This window comes from Sinocyclocheilus rhinocerous, unplaced genomic scaffold (genome assembly GCF_001515625.1).
Source record: "Sinocyclocheilus rhinocerous isolate Xijiao unplaced genomic scaffold, SAMN03320098_v1.1 scaffold988, whole genome shotgun sequence".
Taxonomy (NCBI): Eukaryota; Metazoa; Chordata; class Actinopteri; order Cypriniformes; family Cyprinidae; genus Sinocyclocheilus; species Sinocyclocheilus rhinocerous.
Window position 1 is genome coordinate 1,995,263 of NW_015650363.1, and position 23,974 is coordinate 2,019,236.

The 23,974-nt window shown below is 36.8% G+C and overlaps 2 protein-coding genes across 3 annotated transcripts in view; both read left to right on the top strand.

Moving 5' to 3' along the window:
• Positions 1 to 4,327, top strand: part of oxct1a (3-oxoacid CoA transferase 1a) — a 48,907-nt gene extending 44,580 nt beyond the window's left edge. For both annotated transcript variants that reach the window (XM_016516978.1, XM_016516977.1), the window contains exons 16-17: positions 3,706 to 3,807; positions 4,021 to 4,327. In XM_016516978.1, the coding sequence (XP_016372464.1) occupies positions 3,706 to 3,807; positions 4,021 to 4,056 (138 nt within the window). In that variant the 3' untranslated portion in view covers positions 4,057 to 4,327. The remainder of the gene's footprint in view (positions 1 to 3,705; positions 3,808 to 4,020) is intronic.
• A 714-nt stretch (positions 4,328 to 5,041) lies between these two features.
• On the top strand, positions 5,042 to 23,825 carry plcxd3 (phosphatidylinositol-specific phospholipase C, X domain containing 3). Its single transcript, XM_016516980.1, has 3 exons — positions 5,042 to 5,348; positions 16,612 to 17,320; positions 22,766 to 23,825. The coding sequence occupies exons 1-3, from the start codon at positions 5,246 to 5,248 to the stop codon at positions 22,920 to 22,922; spliced, it is 969 nt and encodes a 322-aa protein (XP_016372466.1). The 5' UTR covers positions 5,042 to 5,245; the 3' UTR covers positions 22,923 to 23,825.
• Positions 23,826 to 23,974: the final 149 nt, after the last annotated feature.

The window sequence follows — 23,974 nt, forward strand, 5'->3', positions numbered from 1 at the left end:
AGCCGACTTCTCATCTCGCCAGTGGTATCACTGGACTGTATAACAGCAGTCTTCCTCCTCTCCTTACCTTTTAGTCTTCTCTTTCTCTCCACTTCCTCGTTGTATGCTTTGCCCGTGTTTGCTTTTGTAACAATTACACACCGTGGTTTCCGTTGAAAGGATTCTGTCAACATTGGAAAGGTTAGACCTCTCCAGCTACATTGCCACCACCTTCTGTTCAGCCTGTGTTTGTCATGCTACCCTGCTGTTTAACACAACCCCTGTCTGTCAGCCTAACAAGCTGAGCTTTAGCTTCGCTTGTAAGAAGAGCCTTTCGGCTATTTAACCCTCATGTTCTTCAAGACCCCAAGGCCATTTGAATAGCTCAAGAAACATGTTTAGCATATTTTTTTCAAGGATTTTTTGATGAATGGAAGGTTTAAAAGAACAGCATTTATTTGAAATAGAAATCTTTTTAACATTAGAAGTGTTTTAATAAATTTAATGTGTCCTTGCTGAATAAAAGTTTTAATTTCTTTACAAAAAAACTGACTTTTGAACAATAATGTATATTTTTCTGCACTGTGATATCATATCTGTTAATAATGCATGTTTTGTTTATAATACAACGACTTGAAATACTAAAAATGTTTTAATATATGTAGAAATTATCATTAACCAAGATTAATAAATGGTGTAAAAGTATTTTTCATTGTTAGTTTGTGATTCCTAATGTTTTAAGTAATGTTAAGTAATGTTAACTAACTGAACCTTAATGTAAAGTTTTACCAAAGTTTCAGTAATATCTTCCTACAAATGTTTTAATTAGGTAACGTGAGCATTTAAAAGAATTTGAAAGGAAAATAAGAAGTTAATTTTGAAATTACTAGTATTATTTTTTGTCACACATCACTTACACCAAACATAAAGACAGCATAAAGACATTAAAAAAAAACTGAGGTTAAAGCTGCTTATGTGAACCTCTAACAAAAATATTTATAAGGAGCAACTGTTAGAGCCAGTGAATGAAACTTGAAAGTGAAGGGGTCATGAACTGAGAAATCAAAATTCCCTTTATCTTTTGACATATAAGTGGTCATTGTACTATAAAAGCATCCTGTAAGTTTCAGAACTCAAAACTTTCTCGTTAGTCTAAAAAAAACTGCTTATATTGAAGCCAGTCTGCCAAAATGACAGGTTGTGGAATGTGCCACTTTATGACGTAATAGCGTGGCTAAACCCCGCCTCCACAGAAGAAGATCAACGCCTGCTTCTACATCACTGCCTGTTTAGCCCCACCCACTGATTCGCACATGTAGTGTAAATAACGAGAGGCAAACGTTGCTCTACACAGAAACCAAACAATAAAGATGCTCTGAAGACAACAAGACGCTGTACAGTGCTGCGTCAGTAAGAACTTGGTCCTTTGTTCACTTCATTTTACAGCGGATTCCTTTACAAACAAGGCACAATTCGACACAGGATTTTCAGAAAGACTGAAACTAAAAGACGATGCTGTGCCGACTTTATTGGATCCGACAGTAATGTCGCACCACACAAGTGTGAGTAACTGCTTTTATTATGTGGTCACTATTGCTTTGTCTGTTATTACAGACCATTTGATATGCACTGAGTATAGATGCGTGAAAAACAGCCAATCTTATCAGTGGGCGTTTACTTCCGAGTCTACAATCAGCCACGCCTATTCAAACAGAGCGTTCCGATGAGGGGGTCAAAATGGGACAGACAATAACCTATTATTTCTACATTTGTTTTTGTTTTTTTTAAATGTAAAAATCTTGATAACATTATAAGTGGACCTCAGAGAACAGTACAAAATAATAAACAAAGGCAGTTCATGATCCCTTTTAATGTATGTGGTACATATGTTAGTTCATGGACTTATTTTTATTATAAGATGCTTTCATTATGAGGTGTCGTCATAGAAATAGAACCAATACAGGGCAAACATCCTTGCTTCCTAGAATGCATATGAATCCAAGAATGGCTTTCTGAGCCAATATGCCACTTGTCATCTCAGCAGCACGCATATCTCCAGCGATGGAAGTTTTTATATAAATATTGCTGGCAAGCTGTGATGTGATTACGCCATCCGTCTTGCAGTGTTTGACTGTTCAATTCGCTTTCCCCTGATTGTTGAAAAAAATAAACAAGCATGCAGTACAATATCTCTGAGGAGAGAAATTTTTTTTAGACTGTCAGAGTTTACGGTTGGGACTCTGGCAGGTAGATTAATCCTATCGCCTACATTGTTACACACCCAAGCAAATCCTCCAGCAATTAGAGACTCTCATTCAGGTGGAAGAGAGGATACAGAGACAGCAGGCTCAAGGCAACGTGACAGCAAGCATGCTGCCCTTGGCAGGTTGTGCTCCACAGGTATTTTGTGAAATGAGATTACAGCAACGTTAGATCTGGGTCACATTGAACATTAACAACAGACTGCTGGTTTCATGCAAACATACATGATTTGGTTTAGTAATGGCCTTTAGCATGCACAATGCATGCACTTGACCTCTTGCAGGTCATTGTGAACCAAATCATGTACGTGTCTTGACTAACAAATGTTTCTATGTCTCTATAAACAACATTGTGTATTATGTATTGCAATATTATTACAATAATATTGTAACAACGTTCGTAGTTACGGGAAGAAGGAGGCGGGAACCGGCGAACACTTAAAGAAAACTTTAATAATAAAATAAACACAAAATAGCACGACAGCCCCTCGCGGACGACTGTCGCGCACAAACAGAACCAAAACAAAAATAAAGTCCAGGCCTGGTCATCCCTCGTCTTTCATTGTCGTAACTCCTCCTTTTATCCTTCCGGAGCTCCTCCGTGGGACTCGAGACCGGTGAGTGGTGCAGGTGTCGCTCATTATCAATTACTCCACCGGCCTCGCTCCGTTCCCACCGCTCTCGGCCCCGCCCCTCGGACTCCGTGGGACTCGAGACCGGTGAGTGGTGCAGGTGTCGCTCATTATCAATTACTCCACCGGCCTCGCTCCGTTCCCACGGCTCTCGGCCCCGCCTCCACTCGTCACAAATATTATAAAATGTTTATTGTTATATTAATGATGTGCTCGCCTGGTTTGAGCGCATAAACATTTTTTATTTCATTTATTTATTTTTATCACTGCAAGCTGAATGAACACAATAAAGAAATGCCAAAAACTGCCCTAGTAGTTTACATGTGATATATTCTTCATCAGGAGCTGATTTTAAAAGTACGTTATCCAAAATTAAAGTGGCATTATTATGAAAAAGGAGCCATTTCAGCTCAGTATTCATATAATTCAGTATTTAATATAATTATTCAATTTAATTATTTTTAATATACAGTAGGGTCTAAAAGTCCGAGACCACTAGTGCAAATGTGTCTATTTTGCATTTTTTTTAATTTCAGTTTTTATTATTATTATTATTTTTTTTTTTATTGTTGAGTGAAGATGGTTTTCTCTCTGTTTTATTTTTTTGGTACGACCATTTAGCACTCGAGCTGCATGACATGGTCTGAGACTTTTTAGATACATTGTTTTTATTTTATCACATCACAAAGTGCCTTTTTCTGTGCTTTTTTTCACCACATTTCCTTTCTCTACCCATCTGACCACATCCTCAGGGTCAGAAGAGTTCACTTACACATGGCTGCACATTTGATGGCACTTCTGTCATGGTCCCATTGTTTTCCTTTCTTCTCCAGGCAGTATTCGATGTGGACAAGGACAAAGGTTTAACACTGATTGAGGTTTGGGAGGGTCTGACACCAGATGACATTAAGAAATGCACAGGGACTGACTTTGAGGTGAATGACATACTTGATGAATTACAGAAACAGTTAATAATACTGAACACTTTGCACCATAGTTTTCATAGCCAATGATGACATTTAACAACACGTAAAGCCCTCTAATACTAGCTTGAATGAAAACTAAAAGCATTAGCCAGAATACAAGGTGATAATTTTGACTCTTCTGCTTATTTTCCTGTTTTTTTTTTGTTTGTTTTTTCCAAACAGGTCTCTCCTAACTTGAAACCAATGCAGCAAATTTAACTGTTTTAGAAAAAACCCGCTTAAGGCTGTTTGGACAGCTGATGGAAACCACAGACTTGTTAAATCCCCCACGCAAATGCTTTTAGGGCTTCAACTGAAGATTTGTGAGGAAATTTCATGTTAAAAACAACAAATATTCAATAAGGTCATCAAACCATCACAGTATCGGTATAAGTAATTTCTATGAATGTGCAGTAGCCTGAATGGTTGATTTAGCTTGTCAATATCAGTTTATTTAAATGCAAATAATTTGTTAAAATATTGTCAATAGGTTAAACATGAAGTATCGTAAAAGAACAATCAGTCAACGTTTCATATGTAGATTTTCCATTTGCCCATCTAATTCAGCTCAGGTCTGAGGTTTTAATTGTTCTATCTACAGTGTGTACATATTATTTGTACAAAGCAATAAATGCCTATTCATGACCCAAGTGAAAACCTGTCTTGTGTTTTCTATATTTATTAATTGCAGCTAGTTAAACCCTCATATTATTCAAGCTGTATGACTTAATTTTCTCAGTGGAACACAAAAGATGTGCAGAATGTTAAGAGATGTACAGTCACTGTTTCCTTTCACAGCATCTTTTCTTATAGCCTAATGAAAGTGAACGGTGGCCGAGACAGTCATTCTGACTAAGATCTCTTTTTAATTGGATATTTGCATAGTTTGATCAGATTCTTTGAGAATGTTTATGGAAGCTCTGTAATTTAAGCCTGTTGTTTTGTCATTTGTGATGCATCAGTTTACACTTGTTGCAGCACAACCGTTTGTTCTTAACACCAATTCAGACTTACAAACATATACAGCGGATGTGTTAATATCCAACGTGAAAGGGTGAATGTGTATGATGCACGGATCGTCCGCCCTGTTGCTCTGCACAAACCGTAATTGTTCAATAACATCAAATGAATTAATTAAATCCGCGCGCGTTGCGAGCGCTTAAGTCTATCTAATTGCGCCCACACCCAGCAAACACGTGGGAGGGAATAATTTAGACATCTTACATGCAATTTATATGTTTGTAAAGACGCTCTTTAAATCCAGAAGGCTGGGGAAATTGTGATGTAGGAGCGGCGCGCGCCGTCTCGGGGGTGTGGTGATGCTCGCGCTGTGAACTCACGCGAGCCCGGGCGCTGAATACTAGAGCACTCAGAGCGAAGCACGGACACCGAACAGAGAACCGACGGCATGGCATCATCTCAGGGGAAGAGCGACCTCCGTTATGCGGACTGGATGTCAAGTTTACCGGACACCTTGCACAGTATTCCTCTTACCAACCTCGCCATACCGGGTAAGCCTTATTTTGCCTTTTAATGCGCGCATGGGAGGAATACTAACTGGACAGTGAGAAATTGCTGCAGATTATTTATAAATGAAATATGCTGCCTAGAGTCAGGTTCTTAAATGACTTAACTGACCGTTTAAAAAAAAAGTTTTTTAATCATTATTTTAATCAACTCTTGTTCAAAACGCACATCGCACTGAGAGGTCACCCAAACGTAGATAAAATGGGTTCTGCTTATGACATAAGCTATTGTGTGACTGATAGGTTGTCGACATTAATATTGCTCCAATCTAGCGAGTTTATAATAATGTTAAAACGTGTGACAGAAATTAAATAGGACACTTGTTGCTCGGTGCTCGAAATCCGTCTCTGCGATGGATTAAGAGACAAATTAGCCTACACGTGTGCCACAGCCTTGACCAGATACAATATTACGAAATAGCACTGAGATTATATATGGACCCACATTGTAGTTAGATGAGCAGTAAAAGAAAAAATATACCAGCGAAGTAAAGAATAATTCACTTTTCTTTTTTTTTTTTTACCTTACGCAACATCTCACCCACAGGCAATACTCTTAAAACCCCTAAACACCTTATTCACAAGTAATAGCCTAATTTCCATAATACCTACACTCTTAAACATATATGTTCTTTATTTCCATCCGTGGTTCTATGAACCTTTAACATATTTGGAACCTTTCCACTGGAAAGTGTAGTTCTTTACAAGAACTCTCAAGAAACCTGTTCACTGAAAGGTTTGAGAAACCCAGTATAGTTCTTCTATGGCTTTGCTACGAAAATCCGTTTGAGGAACCTCTATTTTTAAGAATGTAAAACACCTTATTCAATGCCAGTTCTCTCAATCATATCCAAAAACACCTTTCTCACAGGCAGTACTCCCCATAATATGCTCCAATTGTGCACACAGTGACTTAGAAGATGTGACATAGATGGCAATTATAGAAACTGTGATTGTTGACACTGTCCGGAAGTGCAGAGCAATAAAAATACGTTGGAAGGCATGTTGGAATCCGATTCAAGGCTGTATTTGCATACAGGCATTGCCCATGTTCATGGTGTACAACCAATAATGATTCATCACTTGTTGAGAGTATGTCAGTATTTTATGTTGAGACAAATCTAATCAGTGACTGAGCTCTTTGTAGGAATCTGTTTAAAGGAATAGCCAACCCCCCCACCACAATTTTTTTTTTTAAATAAATAAACAAATAAAACAATGAAAAGATCAAAGATGTGGATGACTTTGATTCTTCATCTGAATAGATTTGGAGAAATTTAGCATTACTTGGTCACCAATGGGTGCTCTGCAGTGAATGGGTGCTGACAGAATGAGAGTCCAAAACAGCTGATAAAAACATCACAATAATCAGAGTACATTTTCAGCAGATTTCCATTTTTGGGTGAACTCTTCCTTTAAATTTTCATGCAGGCTTCACACTATGCTTAACTAAATGACTTTTTAAACCCAGGGTTAAGCAACATTTTAGGGGGTAGTAAAGCATTTATAAGAGAGCAGAGTTAAACCACACTTCAAATGCCAAATAAATACAGATGAATCCTAACCCAGGGCAAAGTATGAACAAACATAGAACAAGATGACCCAGTATTGCATTATTATTATTTCAAATGTGAAAAGCTCAGTTTTCATCTTGTGCTTTTAAAGGGCTTTTTATGGCCTACATAGTTCTGAATGGCTCTGAAAGTAAGAGGTTTTGGGTTTTATATAGTGGAGTATGGGTAGTTGAACTGCACCAAAGGCTGGAGCAATCAGCCTGGACAGCTCTGATTAAAACCCCTGATTAACGTCTATGTCACTGATTTTGACCCTGTGCCACAGGGACCAATTAACTGGCCTGCCACCTCCAAATCATCTTGTTAATCATCAATTATAGATTCTGATTTCTTGATCGTACTATACAGTAAGTAACATACTGTATAAGTGCAAATTTAGCTGCATCATTTGCACGGACGGCTACAGATGAAAAGATCACCAAATGCCACTGATGCTAGTCTTCTCTGCTGGATTCATCATTCCAGCAATAGTATAGAAGCAGTATTCTACTTAAGGACAACTTGACCCACTGCCATCATCACTCTTTTGTAAAACTTTTGTAAAGCAGTGTTGTCGGCGAGGCTGTAGGTGAGTGATGAAAAGTTGTAGTATAGCAGCTGTTTAACAAAAAGCTCTAAACAAATTAAGTCTTCGGTAAGAATTCTGGCCACATACCACTCCCACACAGATATCGTGCAAAACTGTGAGCTTTTTGAGCTTTTGAGAACTTACAATGCGCGGTTAAGATTAACTCTTAAAGACAAGGAAAAAAGATCCATTAAAATGTAAGCACCCTGCCCAGGGGCTTGTATACAGCTGACACTGTATGAAAAAGTATCTGTCTATCCATCTATCCTTGTATCCATCCACCCATCCATCCATCCATTGTAGAAATGCATTTATCATCTGCAACAGTGAAAGCTTTTTTTTTTTTTTTACATCCATTCATTGATCCATTGTGACCCCATGTTAATCAAGCTTGATTTTGCTTAAGCCACTGGCAAAAGAGTACATTTTTCAGTTTAGCTGTACACGGATATAATTAGAGAAAGCAATGGTCATTTTAGCTCCTCAGGATCAATTAATAAAACATAATCATTGATCTTTCGCCATTGTCTCATGCATATTTCAGTAGTGCTTTATTTCAGCCTGAGGCACTTTCATAGGCTGCTGGAGGTTTGCATGATTCTCCAGAAAAATAATATTTTTGTTTTTTTGAAACTTGCATAATGCACTTTGTTTTACCTTATAAGTCTATATTAAAGACACCATTATCCAGAATCGACCTATTTACTTTCTTAAGGGCTTTTTATGGCCTACATAGTTCTGAATGGCTCTGAAAGTAAGAGGTTTTGGGTTTTATATAGTGGAGTATGGGTAGTTGAACTGCACCAAAGGCTGGAGCAATCAGCCTGGACAGCTCTGATTAAAACCCCTGATTAACGTCTATGTCACTGATTTTGACCCTGTGCCACAGGGACCAATTAACTGGCCTGCCACCTCCAAATCATCTTGTTAATCATCAATTATAGATTCTGATTTCTTGATCGTACTATACAGTAAGTAACATACTGTATAAGTGCAAATTTAGCTGCATCATTTGCACGGACGGCTACAGATGAAAAGATCACCAAATGCCACTGATGCTAGTCTTCTCTGCTGGATTCATCATTCCAGCAATAGTATAGAAGCAGTATTCTACTTAAGGACAACTTGACCCACTGCCATCATCACTCTTTTGTAAAACTTTTGTAAAGCAGTGTTGTCGGCGAGGCTGTAGGTGAGTGATGAAAAGTTGTAGTATAGCAGCTGTTTAACAAAAAGCTCTAAACAAATTAAGTCTTCGGTAAGAATTCTGGCCACATACCACTCCCACACAGATATCGTGCAAAACTGTGAGCTTTTTGAGCTTTTGAGAACTTACAATGCGCGGTTAAGATTAACTCTTAAAGACAAGGAAAAAAGATCCATTAAAATGTAAGCACCCTGCCCAGGGGCTTGTATACAGCTGACACTGTATGAAAAAGTATCTGTCTATCCATCTATCCTTGTATCCATCCACCCATCAATCCATCCATTGTAGAAATGCATTTATCATCTGCAACAGTGAAAGCTTTTTTTTTTTTTTTACATCCATTCATTGATCCATTGTGACCCCATGTTAATCAAGCTTGATTTTGCTTAAGCCACTGGCAAAAGAGTACATTTTTCAGTTTAGCTGTACACGGATATAATTAGAGAAAGCAATGGTCATTTTAGCTCCTCAGGATCAATTAATAAAACATAATCATTGATCTTTCGCCATTGTCTCATGCATATTTCAGTAGTGCTTTATTTCAGCCTGAGGCACTTTCATAGGCTGCTGGAGGTTTGCATGATTCTCCAGAAAAATAATATTTTTGTTTTTTTGAAACTTGCATAATGCACTTTGTTTTACCTTATAAGTCTATATTAAAGACACCATTATCCAGAATCGACCTATTTACTTTCTTATTGCATGTTCTTGGTTTTCTGTGTTATGCTGGTGTTATTCTAGTGCATATTATTCCCATGGAGATTTAAAAAAGTAAAGCCATAAACCAAACCAACGAGCTACACAGTAAATCACAATGATACAATTTTGGATTTTAAGCTAAAAAAAAAAAAAAGTGTAAAATTGGATAAAAAGACAAAGATACAGAAAGACTGCACTTAGGTTTAATGAAGGAACAAATACCCAAGAAGCATTACGAATGAAATCCTTGAATTTAAAAAAAAAGAAGAACTATAACTATTGATTTAAAGATTGTATTGAAAAGTATATTTTATGTTTATTGCATAATATGAATATGTATTTAGTATATAAATAGTTTGAGAGCATAGGGAAACGGACTCTATCATTTGTGGTGCTTCCCGGAAGTGGGCAGAATTCTTTTGGTGCAATTTGCTTGCCGCGATTCTCTGATTGGTGGAGATTTATGTGCAGAATCATGGATAATGTAGTTTTTCACCAGGAATTCCGCTGTTTAACATGATTATTTAAAAAAATACGTTTTTGATGGCTTCATGAAAAGCATACCATTAACAACCTCATAATTCACAGTAGGTCTGTCTTTAACAATTATAAGTTATCATTCAAATCAAGTTCCTCTATGGAGAAAATGAATGTGATTTTTACTTCCAGAACCCGACTAATGCATCCTATAGCGCTCCATCTACCAAATTCGCTTCACTTTTCACAATCCAATCAATTTTAGGGTAAAATCAAATCTCGCTCTACATTTCCTTGGAAATACATCATATTAGTAAATCTTGAACTTTCTCATTTCTAATAACAATTCCTTCCTATACAGTCATTTTAGAAAGCCATCTGGTTTAAACATCATCAAAGTCAGTATGTGGACTTAATATAGGGCCTGATATTTTTAAGCACTGCCACTCAAAAACTCACTCTGCCACCTCCTGCGGTGTGAAGGTCAATGCTTGCGCTAAGAGAATCTAGTGTGTCTTTTATTTCCTCTATCGGAACTCTTTTTATAGACATTCCAAATTAAGAGGCTCAAGAAATCATTGTAGCCTCTCAAACCTCTCTCTAAGATTAAAGATTCGACTGATCCTCCTGTTGCAACTCAACATTGTTTACTTGCAGCATCAGTATTGGCAGTATTTTGGAGGTCGGCTTGTCGTCCTCCACATACACACTTGCAAAAACGTGAATCATTCTCCTATTGGCAAACAATAGGCATCTTAGAGAAATGCTTTTTTTTTTTTGCAGAGGCAGGCTTTTGTGTGGCTCATCTTACACTACTGTGCTCTGCTGGATGGCTGACTTGATGAGGTCATCACCCTGTTACAGTTGGCATTGTCACCAGCACAGGCAGCAGGACAGGGGCAGAGGAATTGTGTCATTGCTGAAGGCGGCTTTGCTGAAGTGACAGGCCCACAGAATAAGCAGGACACCGCTGCTTTATCAGCTACCTGTGCCTTGAAAGTACGCAGGGTGTTGCAGTTCAGAGACAGACATGGAACCTGGTCTTATTAGATGTTTATGGAGAGCCATAATTGGTATTCATGCCGCGACTCTCATAAGGGAATGTGTCTCTGCCCCTTAATCATATTTAGCATGTAATCAGCTATTTGAGTGGCAGCCAATGACGACACTGTAGAAACAGAAAAATCTGTGTGTTGTGTTTTTTTGATCTTGAACATGTACAGTATTTATGCCACACAAAAATAAACATTTTATTTTCTGCAATGTATTAAACATGGAACATTTTGCTGATTAAAAGCAACATTACACTACTGTTCACAAGTTGTAAGATTTTTTAGTGTTTACTAAAGAAGTCTTTTATGCGCTTATTTAAAATAACTAAATCATTAAATGTCATTTATTCCTGTGATGGCGAAGCTGATTTTTCAGCATTATTACGCCAGTCTTCAGTGTCACATGATCCTTCACAAATCATTCTAATATGCTGATTTGCGGCTCAAGAAACATTTCTTATTATTATCAATGATGAAAACAGTTGTACTGCTTAACATTTTTGTGGAAACCATGATACTTTTTCAGGATTCTTTCAAAAATTGTTAGTTCAAAAGAGCAGCTTTTAATTAAAAAATAAATCTTTTGTAACATTGTAAATATATTTACTGTAACGTTTGACCAATTTAATGTATTCGTACTGAATAAAAGTATTAATTAATGATGGTATTGACAAAAGCATATACCATCCATTGACCCTTTGCAGGAAGCTTGATTAACAGGCGATCTGATCAATCATAATGCCGAATCTGCCATTTTGTCCCAAAAATAAAAAAATAAAAAAAAACAGAAAGGAGAGTAGATTAACGTCGGTGGACTGGACTTTAACTTGAAAAATGGTGTGTATTGACATGTTTCTGTGGTTGAAACAAAATATCTTCTGATGTTCAGTCATGTTTATTTTGTGCTATAACTAGTAAAGAGCAAGAGAAGATCGGTTCACGTGCTGCTTATAACGAGGAGCTACTGCGATCTGTCATGACACATTAAAGAGCCACAAAATGGTATTTATTGTTAAATTTCATTTAAAAAAAAAGACTAAATTTGAAAGCTGAGACTTTGTTTCATACTAAAAATAACCTGCTCTGTCTTGTCTGTTGGTGCGTTGTCAGTCTCCTCTTTGCTCCACGATGTATTTTTCACTGCATGAGAACATGATGTGTGGAGTGAGATCACCGTGGCTTGTCAGACATAGGAACAGTAACGAAGGGGGGCAGGTCTTTGCAAAGGGTCAATTAACAACAGCATAGTTCAGAGTAGGTCTGTCTTTATCAGTTAAGTTATTGTTAAAATAATAATAAACATTTTTAAAAAAAAACAAGTCTTTATGACCCCAAACTTTTGAACTGTACTGTATCTAGATTCTGATTTGTTGTTAAAATTATAGTGAGTGATAGTGTTAAAAGCATTAGTAAGAGTAGGTTAAAAATGACAAACCAGTCAGTAATGTTTTGCATCATATTCCATCATTTTCTTTGAAAAATGTTTGTGCATAAAGTTTTTATGGATTTATACTATCTATGTATTACTTGTATTATTGCAAATTAAAAATGTCTATTTCAAAGACATTGCAATTTTTTATTGCAGTTTATATATTGTTTATAAATAATATAATATATTTAAAAATATATTGCTAAAAATAAAGCTTCAAAAAATTTTTTTGTTGTATGAACAGTAAAGATGTTTGCAGGGCACAACTGGAGTTATCATGCCCTATTTTTCATACATGGTAGCGTATGTAATCCCACCTATTCACTAATGAAGACTAAGTGGGATTATGCCATTTACCAGAGTTTTTTGTTGATGAGCTTCACTGAGGCTTCGTAATCTAACTGCAGTGGTAGGTTAGAAATGCTCTTGCCCAGTCTAGCCATTTGACCTTGAGGCAGCAGGAGAGTGCCATTAGAAACTCATCTGCTATGCCAAGTCTTTTTCCTGTCCATGAACGGCATCCATGGCCAGTTATTGTCTAAACACTTGGACTGATTGTACATGCTCAGTTGGAAAGCAAAAAAATCGAGGCACATCTTTGTTGCATGTAATTGTTCTCTGAAAATTATTTTAATTACACATTTTTCTTTTCTCCTTTCACTCATTTTTCTTCATAGTAGAGCATTGCATTGCTTTGATGTCAAAAATGCCTACCCAAAATGTTTCCTGTGGTGAAGTGTAGGAATTATTTTTTTATTTTCTGACAGATCACACACACATGGCCACATACAAAATTATTTCAATTACTTAAAGTTGCACTAGAGGCATGAAAAATCGTAATGGATTCAAATCTTGAAGGCACCGTTTGTTCTTGTCTGATTCATCTTTAGATCCTTCTATACATCCAACTGTTCATCCATTAATCCTGCACTTTAGACCCAAAAGAGAGGATTTTTAGCCTGCCATGTCTCAATAAACAAGATAAATGGAAAAGATTAAGTGACCATACATGAAATTGCACAGTCAGAAATTGCACAGTTTTCCTGTAATGACGACTTTTTTCCTGCTGAACTGAGAGGCCGTCCCCTGTGGTTGACAGTGACATGTCAATCGTTTGTGATAAGTAGTTAAATCATCACTCAGCAGCCTAAGGGTTCACGTAAACCCTTGAATCGAATCTGCTGTATGTTTTGCTGTTGCTGGTTTGTTTTTTAGTATGACCAGCATGTCTCTGAGCTGCATTATGTGATGTTGGACAGGTAACCCAGGGAGATTTTGAAAGATCACATTGGAAAATAATTAATGCTAGCCTTCATTCACCATATGTACAGTATATGAACAAAAACACATTAAATCAAAAGATAAAGGCATATGATGTAAACACTGCAGCACTTTCTCATCTAGATGCTATGAACAGGTGTTTTGTGTCATAACTGTTACTATCCGATGTATGTTAATACCGTATTGGCCCGAATATAAGACGACCCTGATTATAAGACGACCCCCCCTTTTTCCAGATGTACCTTTTGGAAAATCGTCTTATATTCGGGACAATACGGTAATAATAATAATTATTATTATTAATTCTAATATTAATTAATATTATTTTGTAATATTTTAGATTTATTTTATGTTAATATTAATATACGTTTATATTACAATTATTTTAATTTATATATTTTCTGTTTGTGTGATAATATAATTAGCTTTTTATCTATTTTACTCTAGTCAGGTCTGTGACTTCTTTGAACAACAACATTTATTGTCTCTGGATAAATCTCTGGATTGCATGTTTCAAAAACAAAAATGAGTCTTTAATCTACTCTAATGTGCCTCCTCTCAGCGGTGAAACATGAGCCCAGTCAGTTGCTTTCATTTTGTTAAATGGTCCATTTTCCCAGAAATAATTTTCCTCAAACCTTCCTAATATCAGCTCAGTGCATCTCAAAGCAAGGCTCTCATAACAAGGAGATACTCCTTTGCATTTAGCTGAGGAGCTATTAGAACGCCAAATAAATGCAGGAGTCCTCATGGAGCTGAAGTTGTTCGGACCTGCTGAATTTGACATGGTTTTCTTCTGTTAAACAATAAAGCTTCAGTGTAAGTTCACTTTCCTTTTTCTTTAAGTTTTGCACAACACCATAAGGAGAAATAACAAGTAGTTATTAATAATTTTTTTTAAATGTAATAAAAGAGGATGGCAATAAATGAGAAAACGTGTTTAAATAGTAATGTAAAGTGCTGTTTCCATAAAAACTGATTTACAATTATGCTCATATCTTACCCTTCACAGTCTCTGATTCAATAAAATGCACATGGAAATTGTGTTAGTGGAGACTTCCCTCCATTTCCACGTACCAGAAGGCATTACCTATATAAAGGAGGGAAATGAGACATATACTGTTACTCATTAATCTGAATTTGACACAGGAGGTAACAGCAACAAAATCTGCATATTTCCAGGCTGATCTGTTTAATGAACATTCATTAGATATATGACACACGTTATTGTCATAATAGAGACAGATTGTCATTGAACTGGGAAAACTGTAGTAAATCTCTGAGGGTTGTAATTCTTTCTTTCTTTCTTTCTCATTGGCTTGTTAAAAGCAGCATCTAATGCTTCCATCATTTCGACTGGTTTTTGGTGTTGTGGTGTTTGCTGAGATGTCTTTGCCGAGCAGAAAGCTGTTTGCCTAATGGCCCTTTCCCATGGTGAATGTTGATGGCTACAGTGCTGCCTTCAGATGCAGAGATGCATTGTTTATTCATCAAAAATAATATTCTGAGAGTCTCTCTCACACGCACCGGTTATAGACTGATTAATGCTTTCATTTAATTACATTAGCAATGCATCTATTTAAATAGTTGTTTTGATTTTTGGAGATCAAACATAGCACCTGGCTTTGCTCTGTATTTAAATTGAAAGCGTGCTTGTGAACTCCATGTTATTATCATGTAGGCCCTGGCAACGCTTTTCCTCCTGCTGCAGTCTGGATGCAAGTGTTGGCTATTGCATTATTCCATTATTCCATTTAACTGTTACAACAACCATTATATGTATTCTTAGGTTCCTGTTGTACAAAAGTACTGCAGATTGTCAGGCAGTATTGGATTTAAGTCTTTTTCAGAGCAAGTTACCTTAAAATCATTGTTCTCATAATTTTTAGAGCAGATGGCCCTCTCCCATTTGGCACATTTGATGTGCATTCATAGTCTTCTGCATGTCTGTGAAGTCTACAAGATCATAAAGCAGGACCGTTCTATAACTTTACCAGCAAGGAGCCAAAACTGAATATTTTCAGGGACATGCCTGCCAAAATATTCTGTGTCGATGAAAAGCTGCTCTCTATAACATAACTTAAATATCAGTTTTTATTTCATTTTTAATTTAAAAATGTTTAGTCAAAATATAGTTAAATATAAACTTTAATTAAATTACTTTAATAGATCCACAGAATAAATCTTTATTATTAAATGTATGTACACCACCAATATACACTACCAATACATTTATCAAAAGTTTGGGGTAAATAAGATTTTTTAAAATGTTTTTATGTTATGGGCACCAAGGCCGCAGTGATCAAAAATACAGTACAGCCAGTAATATTATGAAATATTTTTACAATATAAAATAACGGTTTTCTATTTTATTATATTTTAAAATATAATTTATTCCCGTGATGGCAAAGCTGAATTTTCAGCAGCCATTATATGCCAGTCTTCAGTGTCACATGATCCTTCAGAAATCATTTTAATATGCCGAATTGCTGTTCAAGAAACGTTTTTATCAATGTTTATCAACAGTTATGGAAACCATGATACTTTTTTTTCAGGATTCTTTGATGAATAGAAAGTTCAGAAGAACAGCATTTATTTGAAATAAAATAATTTGCAACATTATAAATGTCTTTACTGTTACCTTTGATTGATTTAATGCATCCTTACTGAATAAAAGTATTCAATTCTGTCAATGTTTGAATGTTATATAATATTATATTACATTATATTATATTATTTATATATATTTTTTATGTGGCCTTTCTTCTATAGCAAAGTGAATGTTGTCTTTGTCATTCCACAAAGACTAGTGATTTTTGGTATTATACATGAGATAACTATTCATTTCCCTTTGGAATGTTTTATATAAGCCAGAAAATTGCATTTGTTCACTCAGATGCCATCATCATTTTTATGTTCTCTCTTAATAAATATCACTAACTCAGAAATCTTCTCATCCAGGTTCCCATGACTCCTTTAGTTTTTACATCGACGAAGCCTCACCAGTTGGGCCGGAGCAGCCTGAGACCGTGCAGAACTTTGTCTCTGTGTTTGGCACAGTGGCCAAGAAGCTGATGAGGAAGTGGTTGGCGACACAGACCATGAACTTCACCAGCCAGCTGGAGGCGGGCATCCGCTTCTTTGACCTCCGCATATCCACCAAACCCAGAGACCCCGACAACGAGCTCTACTTTGCACACGGCCTGTTCAGCGCCACCGTACGCGAAGGCCTGGAGCAGATCAGCACCTTCCTGGCCTCCCATGCTCGCGAGGTCGTGTTCCTGGACTTCAACCACTTCTACGGCGTACAGAACCTCCATCACGAGAAGCTGGTCCAGATGCTGCGCACCATCTTCGGAGACCGACTCTGTCCAGTAGTGTTTGCTCAAGAGGTAAGCCTGAAGTACCTCTGGGAGAAAGAGTATCAGGTGCTGGTCTTCTATCACAATCCCATGGCTCTGGAGGTTCCTTTCCTGTGGCCTGGTCAGATGATGCCTGCTCCTTGGGCCAATACCACAGATCCCGAGAAGCTCATTCAGTTCCTTCAAGCCTCAGTAAAGGATCGGAGACGTAAGGGCACCTTTTTTGTGTCCCAAGTGGTTCTCACTCCCAAAGCAAGCACCGTCATGAAGGGTGTCACCAGCGGTCTGAGGGAGACCATTACAGAGAGGTAAGCTATTGTACACTGTTACAAAATCCATTCTGTGAAATGGTTGGCATCAAAGAACATGCTGACTCATTAGATCTCACTCTCCGTTATCTTCAAATCAGCACTAGGCAGATTTTTTACAGTCCCAATTTAATCTCATTACAGTTATTAGCCGTTGCTCAGAGTCTCTTGGGTTTCACTGATCAGGATTTGTCAGGCTTGGTTAGAAACATGAAACTCTTGGCAGAAAGCAGATTTCGAAATGGCTCTGGATGACAGAACAACATATCCAATGCATTAATTCAAATGACTGAGAGGGGGTCTTTCTGCTTCCTGCATGGAATACATTGACATCTGCGGCTGTCAGAGGATGATCTTCTGTTATTCCTTCTCGCCCATCAGCAGGCATGATATATTGTGTGCCACTGGGCATGCAGCTAAGCACAGCTATAATAACTAGGTGTTGGAATTGTAAAGGAATTGAATAATTAGATTCCTCTCAGTGATTCTGGTTTCCTAAAGGAATGATTCTTTTCGTATTTCTGAGGAAGAAATATTTGGAAAATATATTTTTTTCCAGCTGATTAGATAATAAATATTTGTAAAACAATTCTTGCAAAATATGTTCTTACCCAGACGTTTAAATGACTCTTCATAGTCTTATCACAGATGCTGTACATAAAATTGGCGTTATATATGCAATACTAAATACTGAAAAAAGCGTTAGAATTTTTAATGCATTTATTAATTTTTTTAAAAATACCACCGACACACTTCCCCACATATTTCTGCAGTATCCAGTATGTATACTGTGCATAGTATGCAAACTTTCTATATGCATGGAATACCTAGATGACCTACTATATTTGCCAGAATCTGCTAAATATAACTCAAGTCCACTGAAATCAGTAAAGAAGCTGTGTTTGGAATGATATACTACCATACAACTCCTACTATATTGCAGTATGCTATCTGTACAGTGTACTGTGAATAGTATGTGAATTTTCTGTATGCATGGAAGTTCTGGATTACCCACTACATTTGCTGAAATCTGATGTATGCATCTGAAGAAACTGCATGGGATACTGTTTCCCACAACGCAACGCGCTCCATGTGACGTTTCATCTTCAAATGCGTGAAAAACAATATCGTTGGTAGGACATAAACTGCACCTCAATCTCAACGGCACGTTGATCAAGTCAAATGATGTCACCTTTATCTCTATAGCACTTTATACAGTACAGATTTTTTCAAAGATATTAAATAACAATAATATTGCAGTAATATATAAATAACACATATAAATAAAAATAATATTTCAATTATGCAAACAGAATTAAATTCAGCTGTAAAGCAGCTCTAAAAAGAAACAGTCTTTATTTAGGTACAAATAGCCCAATTTGTTGGCAGAAGCTATTTACATAAGCTCTGCTCACCAATGCCTGGCTGCGATAAATAGCATTGCCAAAGGCCGTAGTTTATCTGTAGTATCAATTGCGTAGCGAGTAAGACGTGAAATGATTGCTTTTGACTCAATCGACTCGAGTTTGAATCCGCCTTTTGCCAAACTCGTTCTTCTCCTTTTCCTTTCTCCTTTTTCCTATCAGGCCAGAATGGCAATTATTTTCAATAAAAATAAAGGAAATATTTGAAAAGTGGAAATAAAATGCCTCATTAATAATACAGTGTTATTGGATATGGTTAGCGGTAGGTGTAGGGAAGGCTTTGTCCAAATAAGGCGGCATCCATTTAATAATATTAATAAATATGATAATTTACACTCAATACGTTATTGCATGCTGTTTGATAATGTACTACAGTACTGAAGTATAAATATCTGCCACCTAACTACTATTTACACTTAGCCTATTGCTAAAGAAAATACTGCAATTTTAGTGTAAACAGAATTTATCATTATTTGCACTTAATGTAACTAAATATATCCACTTAGTGTAACTGCCAAAAAGAAAATAATAATTGTTCAGTTAAAGACAACTCAGTGTTGATTCAGTTCTGTTCAATATGTAAAGTTCATTAATTATGAAATGAGTTTAGTTGGGCAATAGCACTGTTTACTAGTATGAACCCTTATTAACAAAACTTTGTAAAAAGAAGGGTTAGCAGCACATTTATTTGTAAGGTAACAGGCTCGACATTTTTGTCAGTTTATTGTGTCCTTGCTGAATACAAGTATTAATTTATTTAAAAAAAAAAAATCTTTCTGACCCTGGCCCAAACTATTGAACAATAGTGTAGATTCAGTAGCAGTGTTGCTGGTACCAATGAATAGATGACAGAAGAATTTGTGTGAACAGAACCGACCATCGTTTGGTCAAGGTATTTAAAAGAGTGGAACCATATCTGAACTGTAATCACACCTTATGATACCACCTTCATGCTATCCACATACGTAGCTGATTCCCCCTGGGTATTTGATGAGGAGCAGCACATTATTTCTGCTTCGTGTAAATGGAACATTAGCTAAAGGGCAGAGCTAACACCAGTGTTAGTCACCCTGGTTACTGGAAGACTCATTCAGAAGTCTCATCTCAGCATGTAGCAACATCTCAAGCATCAAATCTCTATTTTCTAAGGAAAATGCACACTTTGGTCATACGTTTAAGTTCATTTTATCCAGGCCAAAGCCAATGTCATAGTTTGGTCGAATCGAATGTGTCTTTATTTTTTGCATCGACTGTGCTGATGGCAAATTAATTATAGATGAGGGAGGAGGTGGGGCACAGAGAGTAAAATGATATGGCCTCTGCCAGCACACTGCAATCTGAAGAGGAGGAGCTGGGGATGGAGGAGGGTAATTAGATAGAACAATGATGTCCGATACTCGAACAGAATCAATGCTGAACCGACCTCACCGAACAACACCTGCTTACCATTTACTCCCCGGAGCCGTGCCACAGCAGAAATAACTCTGCCTGCACCACGATCGTTATTTCCTCTCTGTCACCGCAAAGCTGCCCGAATCTGTGCTGTATACTGCTATATAAATAAAGGAGACCAGACTTGATAGGTTAAAGCACAGCATGTTGCAGCAACATGCATGTTGCCAATGACAACAGATAATAACGCACATTGCCAATATGATTGTGTAAGTCTAGCATAAGCATTTTACTGAAAACGGAGGAGGTGGGGCACAGAGAGTAAAATGATATGGCCTCTGCCAGCACACTGCAATCTGACAAGCATGGCATCTTATTAGCTGATAAAGGCTTCTAGCCCTTGGATCGTCTGGGAGTGAGCAGCAGAGCATGAGATAACTCCTGAGTCATAGCCCTCACAGGAATGAGTCTGTGTCTGCTGATGTGACCCCACTTCTGGTGCATCACCACCTGCAGACAATTTATAGACAGATCTAGCAAACATTGCATATTAGATTTGTTCCAAAATTGAGTGAGCTGCCTGCCTAGACAGTATCCTAGTCACACAATTTAATTATGCTTCCTGCTAAGACTAGGAAAGCCCATTTAAGCAACATAAGAAAAAAAATATTGCTTTGGTAAATAATTATGACATACAAATCATAATTGTGACATAATTATGACATTAAACGTTCAAAGTTATAACATAAAATACAATTATGACAAAAACATGAACTAATTTCATAATTTTGACTTATGTCGTAATTTCAACTTTTATCTCTTATTACTTATGTCCTAATTTTGACTTTTTAATTTCAGAATTATGACTTCTTATCTCATACTTTCAATTTTTGTTATAATTATGACTTGTATGTTATAGTTACTGTTTAGCAAAGCATGATTGGTTTTCTTACGTGACAAAAAGTGAAAGTTATGACATAAAACAATTATGACAATAAAATATAAACTTATAACAAAAAGTTGAAACTATGAGACAAAAAGTAATAATTATGACAAATGAGTCATAATTATAGAATAGTTCAAATTATGATAAAAGATTGACTTTGTCATAATTGACTTTTTGTGTAAAAATTGATGTTTAATTTCATAATTTGACTTTTTATGTCATAATTTCAACTTTTATCCCATAATTGACTTATGTCCTAATTTTTACTTAGTATCTCATAATTACTATTTAGCAAAGCATGATTTTTTTTTCTTATGTGGCGAAAATATGCTTCCATATAAGATACCTCATTTTGACCACATTTTAAGACAACATTGCATGTATCCTTCAGGGTGAATATAGTCCCAGGATGCACAATGAGATGGCAGACGATACGAGAGAAATGTTGATTATAAATATACTCAAAATTCATTAAATTCTGAAAAGTATCAGTGAGAATATTTTAATAATTGAAGAATTATTTTACATTAAAATAATAATTAATTTATAAATGAACTTAAATAACTAATAAAAGTAATTTAAAACTAATTAAAGACTATTATCAAAATGTATATATTTTTGCTTATTAAAGTATTGCATCATGATGCAAATCACTTGTGATTTGAGACTGTTGTGTACTTTGCATGGGGAGCACTATTTATATGGAATACAGTGTTGCAGCTGACATTCCGAATTGGTCACTTATAAAGTTACATTCCTGTCAGGACCACTATCGTCAAAGATGATTGACAATTGCAGTTTGGATTGGTGGTATGGTTCTGTTCTGGGCAAGAACTCCCTGCGCATCGATGCAGCCTAGCATGGATAAGAGCATATGATTGTGTAAGTCTAGCATAAGCATTTTACTGAAAACGACTAAATAAGCCTAAGCAACATGGATAGCCTTAGCAACAAGCGTGTTGCCAATAACCTGAGAGCATTAAAAAGGAACTTAGCTTAGCTTCGTGAAGACATTCAGAGGTGAATGGAGAGTGAAACATAGCCAGCTGTGATGTTGATGCTTGATCTCTTAATATCCTTCTTCATGCGGGGAGTGCAGATCCCATCTGAACTTGTTCTTGAGTCACTCACATTAGTATAACTCATGGAGTCCATGTCAATTGCAGCGATGTGAGAAGCAATGTAACTCAGTCACTTCCAAATCGGCAGCTTATAATCAATGTGGCGAATTCACGTATTCAAGTTCACAAACTTGAATGAATCTGAGGTAAAGTCCATGGGGGGAACGAATTTCTCACTAAATTCCCGATTGCACAATTCCTAGTGAGATGATGGGGTTTGGCTGCCGAATTCGCCATTTAATTAGCTATTGAGCCAATGCGAAAGCTGCTGATAATACTGAAGGACATTATATATGGATGCTGTTATAGACGTTGTATCCCTATAGGTAGGCGTGGATCTACTGAGAGTCAGCTGATGCAAGCTTGACTGATGTGAATTGCCAGAACTAACGCTACGCTTGATTTCAGTCAGGATGCCACCTTAAAAGGCAGCTGCCTATGTAGGCAGCAGACAGCGAGGCAGCTCACTATATTTTGAAACTGAGCTACTGTGTTCGCTGATGTTCGATTTGGGAACAAATCCCCTTAGATTGAAACAGACTGTATGTATGTGTTTTCTCAGGGCTCTTCCTGGCATGATGCAGTGGATCCGCTCACAGCGACCTGGGGAAAGTGGAGTAAACATCATCATGGCCGATTTTGTGGAGCTGGGGGAATTTATCAGCGCTGTTATCACCCTCAACTACTACCTGGATGATGAGGAAGAGAACGCCACCTGAACCTCCAAATTTCCCACATCGCTTGTGGTATCAATTACTTGCTCCCTCTCTCTTTGCCATATTTATATGTTTTATTGATTTTTATTGATTTTTTGGATCATAGAGGCTCTGTTCGTCTGACATTTTTAGGGCTAATGAAAGCCTTGAGAATGATAGTAGAGACCAGACACGGTCAGGTGGAATAATTTCAGGTTTTGTCTGAGGATGAATGGGGGCAGTTGGTAATTTAATTTCTTTCTGGGCAAAAAAGCTGACTGGCCTTTTCCCATGTTTCTCTGCTTCCTATCTATTGGACTACTAGTTACTGATTCACATGCTCGAAACCTTGATAAGTTCCCCCAATTCTGCTTCTGATCAAAGTAACAGTAACATTAACTCATTTCATGGGAATAAATATCGTTTGTACAGTGAATGTGATGCTGAATCTATAGTAGGTTTATTTCTAGTGGTCATAGTAACTTGTATGATTGTCGAATTGTAAATACTTGTAAACCTGTTGAATTGTAACTTTGCTCACTATTTGTCATGCCCGAACTTACGTCAAGAGTTGAGGTTCCCTTCGGGGCCTCGGTCTGGTCTTACAATGTTGAAGAAGTGAACTATTAGATGTTTGTATTCACAACCAAAAATTGCAATTGTATGTAACAGCATTTTTGCCTTTCTGCCATTATCAACACTAATAAGTGAGGCTTTGTATCTACATTTTTGTAGTCATCCTTTACTTTATCCAACAGATTCTTTTATATATCCGTGAACAACATAAATATTCTTTGCATTTGCACTGTTGTGACTGTGGACTGTTAAAGAGTGGCCACTGAAGTTGCAGAACCACCCCCCCCATACAATCCATCACTTAATAATGCACAATTTGCATTCAATCATAAACATGCATACATAAACAAACAAACACTCAATGCTGAATCTATAGTAGGTTTATTTCTAGTGGTCATAGTAACTTGTATGATTGTCGAATTGTAAATACTTGTAAACCTGTTGAATTGTAACTTTGCTCACTATTTGTCATGCCCGAACTTACGTCAAGAGTTGAGGTT